Below are 12,848 nucleotides of genomic sequence, written 5' to 3'. Positions count from 1 at the left end.
AGTATTAGATACAAACCTGTTGTTCCGGTAGGTGATCATCCATTTCTGTCGGTGACAGTGGCGGCTTCATTTCGGACCAGTCCATAAACTTCTCCTTGAATAAGATGGTCTCATTGTACTCGGTGAGTCTGCCGAATATCGCCCATTCGGGACGGCCTTGGCCCTTCCTGCGGCGGATGATTACCGTTATTGACAAGAATGTGGTTGTTCAAAGCCAACCACTTCATCTTGGTCGATGAAAAGGTTTCTTCAGCTGTCATCTGTACTTCTTTGACGGTGTCGGACATTTCGCTCCTCATCTGAAGAGCTTCGTCAGCGAACCAAAGTTGTGCTGGTTGCTCTGGCCCTATATAGATCCCTAATGGACAGAGGTGGCGGTGCCAGACCTCTGCTCTGATAGGTCTAAGGTTGGGGGAGCAGTAGAATACTCCCTGAAGCTAATCGGATTACTTCTTTTGTCTGTCTGATTACCTATAATGTTCTACACCTGGCTCTGATTGCACCATTAGCTCTGGTATCACCTCATCAGCATGACTAAGCATATGTGGTAAGGACCTAAGAAGTCTGTTTGAAGCACGGTCTAAATTTAGACCATCTCTGTCCATTAGGGATATATATATATATATATATATATACATATATAAGAAAGAGTTACCAGCACAACCTTAGTTCGCTGACGAAGCTCTTCGGATGAGGAGCGAACGTCCAAGTACAGCTGAATAAACCATTTCATCGATGGACCACTTCTGTACGACTGAGAGCTTACACGTACGCACTTCAGCCTGGGTACTTGCTATTCTTGGGTAGATAGTGGTTCGTAGTACAAAATCTTTCACATAACACTCGCTTCAGTCACCAATAATCCTGTGTTCGTACCTTGGTATAAGGTTGTTACAGTTTCCGGGATCCAGGGGGTTGATGTCGCAGAAGGTGTAGTCAAAGGTACCATTCCAGAGGTGTTTAGCTAACTGAAAGGCCACCTTCCTCTGGGCTAGCGTCACCTCTTTGCCATGCCACACATACACCTCGCTACCAAAGTCCACCACCACCACCTGGTACGCAGATGGTGAGCCACAGTGAAACTTCAACGTATTAACTCATTCACTGCCAGATGATCTGCAAAAATATGTCCACTCCAGTGCCAGGGTTTTTGTCATTTTCACTCAAATTGCAGGATTCACATTATAGTGAGTTTGAGGACTACATAAACACTCAATGCAGCTCTCTTCTTTCAACAGAAAAAGAAGTTAATTCATAAGTTATATGGGTCTGAAGTTATCTGAGCTTGAAATGGGGGCGGTTGTGTAAAATACAATACAATACAATACAATACATACATATTGATTTATATAGCGCTTTAACAACCGCTGAAGCTGTAACAAAGCGCTAACATGGACAAAGGGGAAGGGAAAAACATTGCCAGAGGTCTGACCAGCGCTTTGCTATTTATTTGTTGCTCACCCGCACAAAAAAAAGTTCTCTTAAAGTTCCTGTGACTGTACAGTGTCCTTAAGAGTTTTGAAAGGCGCTTAGAAATTAAATGTATTATTATTATTAACTATCTAGCTGGCTGGCTATCTATCTATCTATTAGTTATATAGCTATCTAGCTATTAACTGTATAGCTATCTAGTGAGCTATCTATTAGCAATATAGCTATCTAGCTAGCTATCTACTAGCTATCTATTAGCTAGCTATTTATTAGCTATATAGCTATTTATTAGCTATATAGCTGGCTAGCTATCTATTAACTATCTACTAGCTAGCTAGCTCGATTTCTATCTAGTTGAGTTACTTCCGGGTGCTAACCTCTTTCGATGACAGCAAGGAACAACGAGGGACCTTCCCCCATTCGTCATCATCGGGCATCAGTTTGTCATCGAGCAAGCGAAATATGCAGTTGGTCTCTACGATGGCGTTCTCAAAATGGTCGTCCTCCTCTGGCGGACCGGCAGCTGATCACCCCAGACAGGAAGTGGTGTCAACCTTCCATTCGTAGAATAAACCGTAGATCATTTCTTACGTTGGTAAGGAGTCTGTCCTCCGAGAATGGTCCAAAACTCTTGTGAATCTGGACTTTGCACTTGGGTGCCTTCCTCAATGATCTGTACCTTGGATGCCCTGCAGCCCAAGTCTTTCTTTGTTTGGATGTACATTCCCAGATCCATTGCCTGAAAAAAAGAATCCTTCCATATTCAGAAAAGTGCCTGAAAGGACAACAGACGTCACTTTTTTTGTTTCTTAACTGACATCAGAAAAACGCTTTATAGCATCTAAAATACCCAAAATGATATTTTTATTCAAATGCAAAACACCAATAAAAATGACTTATAGTGTCCAAAATCTGCAAAAAATTGAGCTGCCAATTGGTCATTTTCAGAAAGTCCCGCCCCCGGTTCGTGACGTCACGCCAAGATGTCTTGCATTGCTGGAGAATCCAAACAATGGCTTCAGATTCGGAGAATATGCTTTCTTGTTACACATCCAGTTATGAATATGATTCAAATAGTTCTGAAGAGGAAAGCATACATGTTTGCAATCGATTAAAGAATTTATTCTGTGCCATTTTGAGGCAACATTGAGGGGAGATGTCTCAACGAAAAAGAGGCACAAAATGGCGACCTCCTGTGGCCACCTCCGTTTCCACAGGCTGATAAATTCCTTATATGGAGCTTGGACGCCCTCTTCTGGCGGCTTTTGGGTGCAACATGAGGTCCCCAGACCAAACAAGTACAGCAAAATACATTGACGTGAAGGACCGCTACAATGCGTCTTTTTTTCGGTCAGGGGCGTTCCTTTCGTGACGTCACGTATGGACTCGTCACCAACTGAAAAACAAGACTTCCGGAATATTCAGCGCGAGTCTTAAAACGTAAAATATAGCTATATGTGGTGGAATCTGATTAAAATACGCTCGGTAGAAGTCATTTGAAGCCAATTTACAAGTTATGGACACAACTTGTCCGGAGACGTCGGTTGTCCTTTAAGTAATGATGAATTAAAAATGTAACGTTGAACTCGAGATCACCTTGGCCCTCTCAATGACGTTGGAGAACTCCCCGAGCCACACAAAGCAGTGCTCGGGTGTTACAAGCAGGAAACAATCCCCGCTGTTCAGTGACGATGCTCTTGGCTCGACTAGTCTGGTCTGAACGTGGCGTCGACCTGAGAGAAAATAATCGGACATTAGATCTGATCCTGGGTGGGTACCTCAGGTGAGAACTTTCCTACCTTTGATGTGGAGAAGCATAAGGTTTTTGTGCGGGACAGCGCTGTTGTTAGACGTGGGCGTGTCCGATATGTTGACGCTGCGTAAACTCACAGCGCTGTAGTTCTCCTTACTGGACAGACCTGCCAAAGCTGCGTCGGAATATTCGGATCTTCTAATCGCTGCAACGGAGAGAAGGATGGCTTTTAAGCAGTTTTTCGGACTGACTCATATTGACAAATTAACTACCGTATTTTCTGGTGTAAAAGACGCACCGGAGTATAAGGCGCACCCCTAATGTGTGATGTATTTTCAAACAGTTTCCATATATAAGGCGCACCGGACTATAAGGCGCCTCTTCAATGAATTAATAAGTTTTCTACATATAATATATAAATAGATAAAAGTTTCCAAATATAAGGCAGACTATATTAAAAGGCTAATTTAATAGGCGCTACAGTAGAGGCTTATATGATCATAATTGTTATAGTTGGTTATTAATATTAGTTGTTATTATTATGTTTGTCATTATTATTAGTTATTTATTTGTATGTTATTTATATTATGTTATTAGTAGTTTATTCGTATTATTATTAGCTGATGTTGTGATGCATTATTTTATTATTATTTGTTATTTTTTAGTATTATTATTAATTGCTGTTGTTATTCCTTTTATTATCTTATTATTATTAGTATTGTATGTTATTATTATTAGTTTGTTTTTTATTGTTATTGGTTATTATTAATAGTTGCTGTTGTATGTGTTATTTTATGTTATTATTATTCTTATTAGTTTCTGTTATTATTATTATTATCATTATTATTAGTTGTTGTTATTATTATCATTATTATTATTAGTTGTTGTTATTCATTATTATTGTTATTATTATTATCATCATTATTATTATTAATAGTTGCTGTTGTTATTCGTTATTTTATGTTACTATTATTATTAGTTTCTGTTGTTATTATTATTTATTTATTTATTATAGTTTATGTTGTTGTTATTGGTTATTTCACCATTATTATTAGTTGTTGTTATTGGTTATTTCATCATTATTATTAGTTGTTGTTATTCATTATTTTTTATTATTATTATTAATAGTTTAAGTTGTTGTTATTGGTTATTTCATTATTATTATTATTATAATTATAATTCATTGTAAATTTCTCCACTGCGAGACTAATAAAGGCAAATCCAAATTATTATTATTATTATTATTATTATTATTATTATTATTATTATTATTATTATCCTTTCATCACTTTGCTGCTGTGAAATGTAAATTTCTCCACTGTGAGACTTATAAAGGCATATCCAATCCAATCCAATCCAATTATTATTGTCTGCCTTATACACCGGACAATACAGTAATAAGTAGTACCGTATTTTACAATGTCGAGGCACACCCAAAAGCCGTGATTTTCTTCAAAAGATGATCTTAAAAGATGCTTTACACGCCGGTGTGTCTTACATGTGAAGTAATATTGAACCACGACAGGTCTCGCAACTATACTGTCATATAATAACGTTGTCATGTCAGGAGTGTGTCTTCCATGCACTTACTCTTGTCGGAGGACATCCTCTTACTTTCCAACTGAGCCACATTGAGCCTCTGCTCGATGTACTCGTGTCGTATGTCCTGGCGGGCGGCCAGCATCTTGACGGGATTGCGGGAGGCCTGCACATTCCTGGACGGACGCACAGAGCGCTTGTGCTGCACCATGGCCGACGTCAACCTGCCAGAGCTCTGCCGTGAGCCGAAAATGGCGTCGAAGTCTTCGCTGAGTTGAACGCGCGAGGGTATGTTTGGCAATTCGGCCACACGGCGGTAGAAGTTGGAGAAGATTTCGTCGTCTAGTTTCATCACTTCCTTAACCGCCTTCTCTGTGACTGTCAGAGTGCTCTCCTGCAGTTCGGACACTATGAGAAGCCGGAATATTTGATTAGTAAGGCCTTTATTAGTCTCACAGTGGAGAAATTTACATTTCGCAGCAGCAAAGTGATGAAAGTAAGAGGAAAGGAAAGGAAGAAGTAGAAAAACAAAATACGGGAGCTGCTGTCAAGGCAGCCACTCTCGCGGCGACATCTTTAAGTCAAAAGAAAAAAATAATATGTTTATTCAATCCTAAGCACTTTCTGCACCCTCTTTGTTGTATGAAACAGTTCTAGATGAAAGAGGACAGGATCGATTCTTATTTATATTTAATTATTTTTTTTACATTTAATTTATGTAATTTTTGTTACTTATAGTTCATAATTTAATTATAATTATATTTAACATGCGGATCAAACCTCTAAAGATGGAGGACACTGATTTGCTGTTGCGACCCCTTGAAGGGAAAAGAAGATATTTAACTCATTCACTGCCATTCCTGAATTTATTCGGGAATTGAAAATATGACATGGAGCACCTTTCCCGAATTTGTTCGCGTTTTGTTTTTTTGCAGAGGCTTCGGGGTGTGTTTCAAGCATAGGTCAGACCTCTGGCAATGTTTTTCCCTCCCACGAGGGGTCAGCATTTCACTCCATATCACTCCAGAACCAAATAAGATAGAAATTAACTTTTTTTCTGATGAAAGAAGAGAGTCTAAGGTTTCTTAACGCTGAATTGAATGTTTATGTCGTCCTAAAACTCAATAATATGTGTGTCATGCAATTTGAGTGAAAATGACAAAAACCCTGGCACTGGAGTGAGTGCCAGGGTTTGAGTTAAAGTCAGAATCTTGCCAACCTTTTTTTGCACATTGTCTGGCAGTGAATCAGTTGACAGCTAAAAATGATCCCTGCCGAACAAAAAAATAAAAAAATCTATATTACCTTTACTGTTGAGGCGTCCCAAGAAGTTCTCCAACTTGTCCAGCTTTTTATCTGATTCCATGTCTGCTCTGGCTTCAATGCCTCCATAGAACGACGGAAATATGAATCAAAGTCATTTTATATACATTACAAATGCTTGTAGGTGATTGTGATATAGTACAAAATTCAAACGCACCCTCTTGAGGTTTCCCAACCAACGCCGTGCCGCATTTAAGCCTGGTGGAGACGGGGGAAAGGATCGGCCCCGAGGCGACTGAGGAGGAGGCTGCCAGCCCTGCACCCCCCCGCCCCAAAAAAACAACAACACATAAATCAAATACATTTGACGAGGTGATGAAACAAGGTGATGATAAGCATATTGTTGTTAGCATAGAATGAGGTTGGTAAGAAGGAACCCATGCAAAATCTCCTTTTCCACGGACCTTTCTTCACCATGCGCGCCGCCACCGTGTATTGCCCGGAATCGTTAGCGACACCTTTGCCTTTGCTCTTCCAGGCATCCTCTCGCATTGAGATCATCTGTTTCCTCTCCTCAATGGTCATCTGGGCTCCTTTTTCCTCCTTTCTGGCCGACTGAGCCTGAAAACACAGGATAATTTTTGTACAAGTCTGGGAGGGTCATATTTAACGTTGGCTAGCTAGGATCAAACTAGTGTGTCACGTCCTCTATACCTGTCAACCGGCCGTATTTTGTCGTATTCTGAACGATTTTTGCACATTTTTAGTTTGTTTGTACGGGAAACACAAAAATGGTTAACTATCATTTTGAGATATTTTCGATTCCGTTTTCAACGAAAACATTTCGTCATGAAATATTAGCAGTCATGTTAATTATAACAAATATCGCTACTCGTAAAAAGCGAAATCGACCGCCGAGAAAAGAAGTCCGTGCGAAAAAGTCTCGAGAAGAAACAAAACTTCCGAGAATAAAAGTTCCGGTAAAGTGGAATTTGAAAATCAGTTAAATTAAACATGTCTCTTTTTTCGTCGTAATATCATTAATATGTTTTATAAACATTACACATCGTAAGAACGCAAATTTATTTATTTTTTGCTGTGGATTTGTCCACAGCCAAAAAAGCCACAATGCTAGTCTACAACAAAGAACATATGTGATTATTGCTAGAAATACGTTGTGACTTCTTAATAGTATTCATGTTTACATGTGAAATTTGGTTCATAAAATTGCGCAATGAAATATTAGACACGTATAGTTATTTTCTCAGTAAGTCAGGAAAAATTGAGCCGTTAGTAAGGCCACAGTGTCTCGCAGGTTGACAGGTATGCTCCCTGTTAAGAACAGTCACAGGAATGGCATCGAACAAAGCAGAAGATGTAATACACTCAAGCAGGAAAACAAAAAAATGTTCTTCTGGGATCTCATCTCCACCACCAAAATAAATAAATAATTAGGTCTGATCCTAAACGAGGAAAATGGAAGCTTCCACCCTGCTTACCTGAGCGTGATGCTCAATGTACTGAAACTTTTGTCCGAGGGAGAAAGGAGGAGAGAAAGTAGAGGAGAAGACAGGTTCCTGAGGATGGAGAAGGTGGAAGGATGAGTGAAAGGGAAGAGGATGGAGGAATGGAAAGAATGCATGAGCAAGTTTCATGCGTAGTTAACCCAATCACTGCCATTCACGAATCTATTCGCGAATTTAAAATATGACGTAGAGCGTCATTCCCAAATTTGTTCCGTTTTTTTTTTCTAGTGCCGATGAAGCACTGGCCAGACCTCTGGCAATGTTTTTTCCCTTCCATGAGGGGGCAGCATTTCCCTTTTTTTCCATGTTAGCGCTTTGTTCTCCCTTTTTTTCTATGTTAGCGCTTTGTTAAAGCACTATATAAACCAATATGAATTATTCCGGGTTGAGTGAACGCTGGCGTGTATGGCTGCCGCTGCTCACCCACAGAAAAACGTATCCCGTGATTGTAAAATGACCTTGAGAGTTTTGAAAGGCGCTTATAAATGAAATGTATTAATCTTATTATTATTATTATTATTATTATTATTGCATTGTATTTTGATATCTGCCCTCATTTCAAACTCATATAACTCCAGATCCATATAATTTAGGAATTAACTCTTTTTTTCTGATGAGAGAAAAGAGTGTAAAGTTTCTTACGCTACATTGAATGTTTATGTAGTCCTAAAACTCAATATTCTGAGGGTCCTGGAATTCGAATGACAATGACAAAAACCCTGGCACTGGAGTGGATACATGTTTGCACGTCATCCATCACTGAATGAGTTACAGTAAAGTCTCGTTATATCGATATCGGTTATATCGATAGTACTGCTTATTACGATACTATTTCTATGAACGCAAGGAGAAAATTTACATGCCCGAGAATATCGATATAACGAGACTTTACTGTAATTGGAAAATAAAAATCTTCTGGAGTATTTTTGTGTATCTTGACACTGTTACGGTTCCTTGAATTCCACATCCCCGAAAAAAAATGTCAAGAGATATTTTGGCCTGTATTCGCCAAAAAGTCATGCCAGTGTTCCAAACAGCAAGCAAAAAGAGGTGAAATCAAGCTGCAAACGTGATTGGATGATACGGAAGACCCTTTTGAAGGTGATTGGCCGAAATGCGGGCCTTACCCACAGTTGATCTGACACGCCCCCTCCCGAGTGGTCATGGATGACCATCTCTTCCTCCTGATGGGAGCGGTGGGGTAAGGTTGGGGGTTCAAGGAGGATACAAGGGAAGGTAAGAGAGAGGGCAGGGGACGTATTTGGAGAGGGTGTATCATGTGACCAATTCAAAATGGCAGACAACATGAAATGCATGTGGCAAATGCGCGATGAGAGATCTTTGCTGTCGTGACGTCACACCTTGTGATGCGTCGGCTCTGGTTCGGTGGATGCCACGTTTGCCACTTCCTGTTTTTTGTTGATCCGGTTGCGCCAGTCCTCCTCGCCGCTTTTCTTCAGCAGGGCCACTCTGGTAACAATTGCACAATGACTTGAATCATGAAATGGGAATCACTCAAGGGTGATAATTCAGGTCACGGTAAGCACGACTGAATGAGGAAAAATGATAGAAGAGAAAGTGTGTCATCACGTCTCCTGAGTTGAGGATGTGGATGCATTAAAAAAAAACGAATGGAGCCCAAGTGTCGGATTCGGTCATTTTCAAAGGCTTGGGCCTGATGGGTCACAGACAGCAACATTGGAAATTCAGCCTCACGCAAATTACATTACAAACCTAACCATAACCTTAATACCATGCAAGAAATCTAACTCCAAACACCCTTACTCTGATCCCGGTTTCATCTCATATACTGGTGTCAAAGTCAAGGCCCGCGGGCCAAATTTGGCCCGCCACATCATTTTTTTTCGGCCCGCGAAAGCAAATCAAACATGTGAAATTCCGTGATGCTTGCTGAAGTCCAAGATTTCAAATTGTCCCACGTAGACTACAATAATAGTCGTTATTCTTAACTCATTCATTGCCATTCCCAAATTTATTTGGGAATTGAAAGGCATGACGTGCAGCGCCATTCCCGAATTCGTCCTAGTTTTGGTTTTTCTTGCAGGAGGGCGCCGATTAAGCGCTGGTCAGATATCTGGCAAAATTATTCCCTCAACGCCGGGGCAGCATTTGCCTTTTGTACACCCGCCCCCACTTGCACCTCAGATATTACTGTGCACCTTATATTACTCTCTGGTGCTTTCTCCTATCTTTGTCACTGCTTTATTTCCTGTATATGATAGCTCTCCATGTTGAGCGCTGTGTTACAGCTTCAGCTGTTCTTACGGCACTGTATAAATCAATATGTATTGTATTGTATTGTATTGTATTGTATTGTATTGTATTGTATTGTATTTTGTACAGCCGCCCCCATTTTAAGCTCAAATAACTCCAGACCCATATAACTTCAGAATTAACTTTTTTTTCTGATGAAAGAAGAGAGTCTAAGGTTTCTTACTCTGCATGAAATATTGACGTAGTCCTACAACTAAATATTCTGTGCGTCTTGCAATTTGAGTGAAAATGACAAAAACCAGACAGACACTGGAGTGGATACAGTTTTGCACATCGTCTGGCAGTGGTTGAGGTAACTTCAGATTTAAAAACTAGTTATTCACCAATCTATTGTGTGCTCTGTATGTAATATGTGGAGGAGATGAAACATTGCAATGATTTCCCCAAATTCCGAACGCCCCCCCCCCGAGAGAAAACCGTAACTAAAAATGACTTTGACACCCTTGCGTTCCTTTTGTTGACAATCAACGTATTTTAACCAACATCATCTGTACACTCACCTCTCCTTGATGGACATCTGTTTGCTGGACATGCCGTAAGGCAGAAGGTCCGCGGAACCCGTGGGGGACAGTCGATGAAACGACTGGGCACTAAACCTGCTGTAGTCCTCGCTTGGACTGTGCTCCAGCGGCAACGACTGAGACTTGACCAGCGGGTGGGAGAAACCCTGCGGTTTTGGCGCCGTCGGCGGAGGCACTTGGAGTTTAGGTAGAGGCTGAGGGTCTGGTTGAATGTAAGGCTTGGTGAGGAGTTCCGGAATTTTGTCTTGGCTCTGCTGGGGCTGAGTGAAGAATTTGGGATACGTCGGCGGGGAGTGAGATGGCTGTACGTATAAATGGATCTTTGCTGGATCTGCGTGGCTTTGCGGCAGGATTGATTTGGGTGGAGACTGGGTGGGCTGAATGACAGGATGAGTCTGCTGGATGCTTGAGACTTGAAATGTTGTCGTGGAAGTCACTGTGGTTATCAAAGGTCTTGGTGACACTGTGCAATCCCGCAGATCTGAAAGATGAATACACAAAATACAGTAAAGTCTCGTTATATCGATATTCTCGGGAGTCCGAAAAAATATCGATATAACCGGGACTATCGATATATCCGACCCTGCGCGCATGTAATTTTCTCCTTGTTCTCATAGAAATAGTATCGTAATAAGCGGGACTATCGATATAACCGATATCGATATAACGAGACTTTACTGTATGTGGATGAATTTGTAATACCACACCAAATACTCTAAACCCCGGATGCCAAACTCTAGCCCAGATACCAAAACCCGAAAGTGATGACATGAGTTTTCATACCGCTTTCCCAGAATCCAAAGACTCCTAGGAGCCACCAGACTGCTTCGAAGGCTAGCTCAGGCTAGCAAAACGAAAAACCAAATCCAAAAAGAAAACCCAAACTCTGAACCCTAACCTCAATGCTTAAGCCCAACCATTAAATCCACGGCTGTCTACAAGGGACAATTTGAAATTTTGTTTCGGACTTTAGCAAGCCTCATGGCACTTGACATGTTTGATTTGCTTTCACGGGCTGAATAAAATGATGTGACGGGCCAGATTTGGCCCGCAGGCCTTGACTTTGACACCTGTGGTCTAAACTGTATTAACAGTGTCGACATGGCTTGGCGTTGGGCTTCGGGATCTCACTTCAGGCCCAGAATATTTTTTTTTTGCTGCAAAGGTTCATCTGTGACATTGAAACACTATTCATTTGTTAACTTACCAACTGTTAGCCACTTATGAAACATTCGGTTACTCCTAAATTTCATGCTCGAGCGAGATTCTGTAGAATACAACCCTCCAGGAGTAACGGGTGACTATTTTGGATAGAGAAATCGGACTGATGTAAAGATTCAGGACTGCCTCTGGCGGTCAGTAGGGATTAAATAGGACGAGTTACACCATTACTCCATTAACTGGAGGACAATGAAGTTATCTCACATAGTTTAGTGTTTGGGTTGAACCCTAACTCCGAACACTTAAGGGTTGCATCCCTTGAGTGTTTGGCGTTCGGATTTAGAGTTCAGGGTTAGAGTTCGTACTGGACTGTTGGCTCGTAAATGGAATGACACATCCCAAAGATCTGGGTAATACGTTGCCATACCATCAATGACAGTTCATTGATGTGTGATTTCGCAAAGCTGTTACGGTTCTGATCTTGTTTGGCGGAGTCTCGTCCGATCCAGTCAAACCTACTCAAGGGTGACTGATCCCCCTTTGAATTGTCAAACAAAGCCCAGATAACTCAAGGTTTTACGTCTCCTTTGTGTCTTTTGCATAAGCAGTTGGCATAATCCGACTGACCGCAACTCGCCGCCTTAAGGATAAAAACGTGTTGCTAGCTTCATCTCGTTGGGGACAAAGGGATCCAGCGGAATATTAATGAGATGCGTCCTAAATAAATACAAGTGTCCCTCCAGCTTCCACCCACCCCCTCGCTACGAGCAATGACGTGTGGGAGTACAATAACGGTAATGAGGAGAGTCCGTCACCCTTTCTCGGCTTCCCTTTTGTTCAGTCAGCAAACTAGTCCTCTACCTGAGAGTCGTTCTCGGCTGACGTTGCCGCCATCTCCCGCTGCGTCTTCTCCCAGATGGTGGATTCTTCCGTCTGGTCTTCCTACCCCCTCCGCGTTCTTCTCCTGGGTATCGCCGAAGGCTCTTAGGCTGAGATGCACCTCTTCCTTGTCGTCCTCCTCCGCCTCTGCCTGATGCCGGCGAAGAGTGCCGGAAGAAGGGGTGGGAGAAGGGAGTCCCCCTAGTTGTTGTTCAGAGCTATTGGGGCGGAGCTTGGGGTGACCTGGGTCCCCCTTCTTTTGGGTCATTGAGAAGGAGCGTGATGCCCTCTCCTGGTGGTCTGCAGTGGTGGTAGGGGTCTGTTGTTGGGTGATGGTGCATGCAGGCGTCATGGTTACCATGGTAATGGAGGCATGGGAGGGAGCGGCTGCCACGGAGCGGACCAGGGAGGCAGTGAGGGGTTCTAGTTTGACGTAACTGCACTGTTTTAACTACAGTGGGAGGACAAATACACACTGGT

The 12,848-nt window shown here is 41.7% G+C and overlaps 1 protein-coding gene across 12 annotated transcripts in view; it reads right to left on the bottom strand.

The window, feature by feature from the left end:
* The window catches only part of svilb (supervillin b), a 37,124-nt gene that overhangs the window by 6,976 nt on the left and 17,300 nt on the right, over nucleotides 1-12,848 (bottom strand). For 10 of the 12 annotated variants that reach the window (XR_016116399.1, XM_089007764.1, XM_089007763.1 and 7 more), the window contains 15 exons: nucleotides 12,351-12,819; nucleotides 10,308-10,809; nucleotides 8,874-8,982; nucleotides 8,640-8,696; nucleotides 7,486-7,563; nucleotides 6,451-6,607; nucleotides 6,204-6,302; nucleotides 6,029-6,109; nucleotides 4,775-5,131; nucleotides 3,231-3,389; nucleotides 3,028-3,164; nucleotides 2,023-2,170; nucleotides 1,809-1,954; nucleotides 877-1,052; nucleotides 17-167 (listed from right to left, as the gene is read on the bottom strand). Coding sequence is in view for 11 of the 12 variants with exons in the window: in XM_089007764.1 (XP_088863890.1) it covers nucleotides 17-167; nucleotides 877-1,052; nucleotides 1,809-1,954; nucleotides 2,023-2,170; nucleotides 3,028-3,164; nucleotides 3,231-3,389; nucleotides 4,775-5,131; nucleotides 6,029-6,109; nucleotides 6,204-6,302; nucleotides 6,451-6,607; nucleotides 7,486-7,563; nucleotides 8,640-8,696; nucleotides 8,874-8,982; nucleotides 10,308-10,809; nucleotides 12,351-12,819 (2,826 nt within the window). In the remaining variant the exon portion in view is untranslated. The remainder of the gene's footprint in view (nucleotides 1-16; nucleotides 168-876; nucleotides 1,053-1,808; nucleotides 1,955-2,022; nucleotides 2,171-3,027; nucleotides 3,165-3,230; nucleotides 3,390-4,774; nucleotides 5,132-6,028; nucleotides 6,110-6,203; nucleotides 6,303-6,450; nucleotides 6,608-7,485; nucleotides 7,564-8,639; nucleotides 8,697-8,873; nucleotides 8,983-10,307; nucleotides 10,810-12,350; nucleotides 12,820-12,848) is intronic. The other 2 variants (XM_089007761.1, XM_089007762.1) reach the window with 2 other exon arrangements.

This window comes from Hippocampus bargibanti, linkage group LG11 (genome assembly GCF_051943395.1).
Source record: "Hippocampus bargibanti isolate YZ-2025 linkage group LG11, ASM5194339v1, whole genome shotgun sequence".
Classification (NCBI taxonomy): Eukaryota; Metazoa; Chordata; class Actinopteri; order Syngnathiformes; family Syngnathidae; genus Hippocampus; species Hippocampus bargibanti.
Note: the sequence above shows the minus strand (reverse complement) of the source record. Positions and strands in the feature narration are given on the sequence as shown.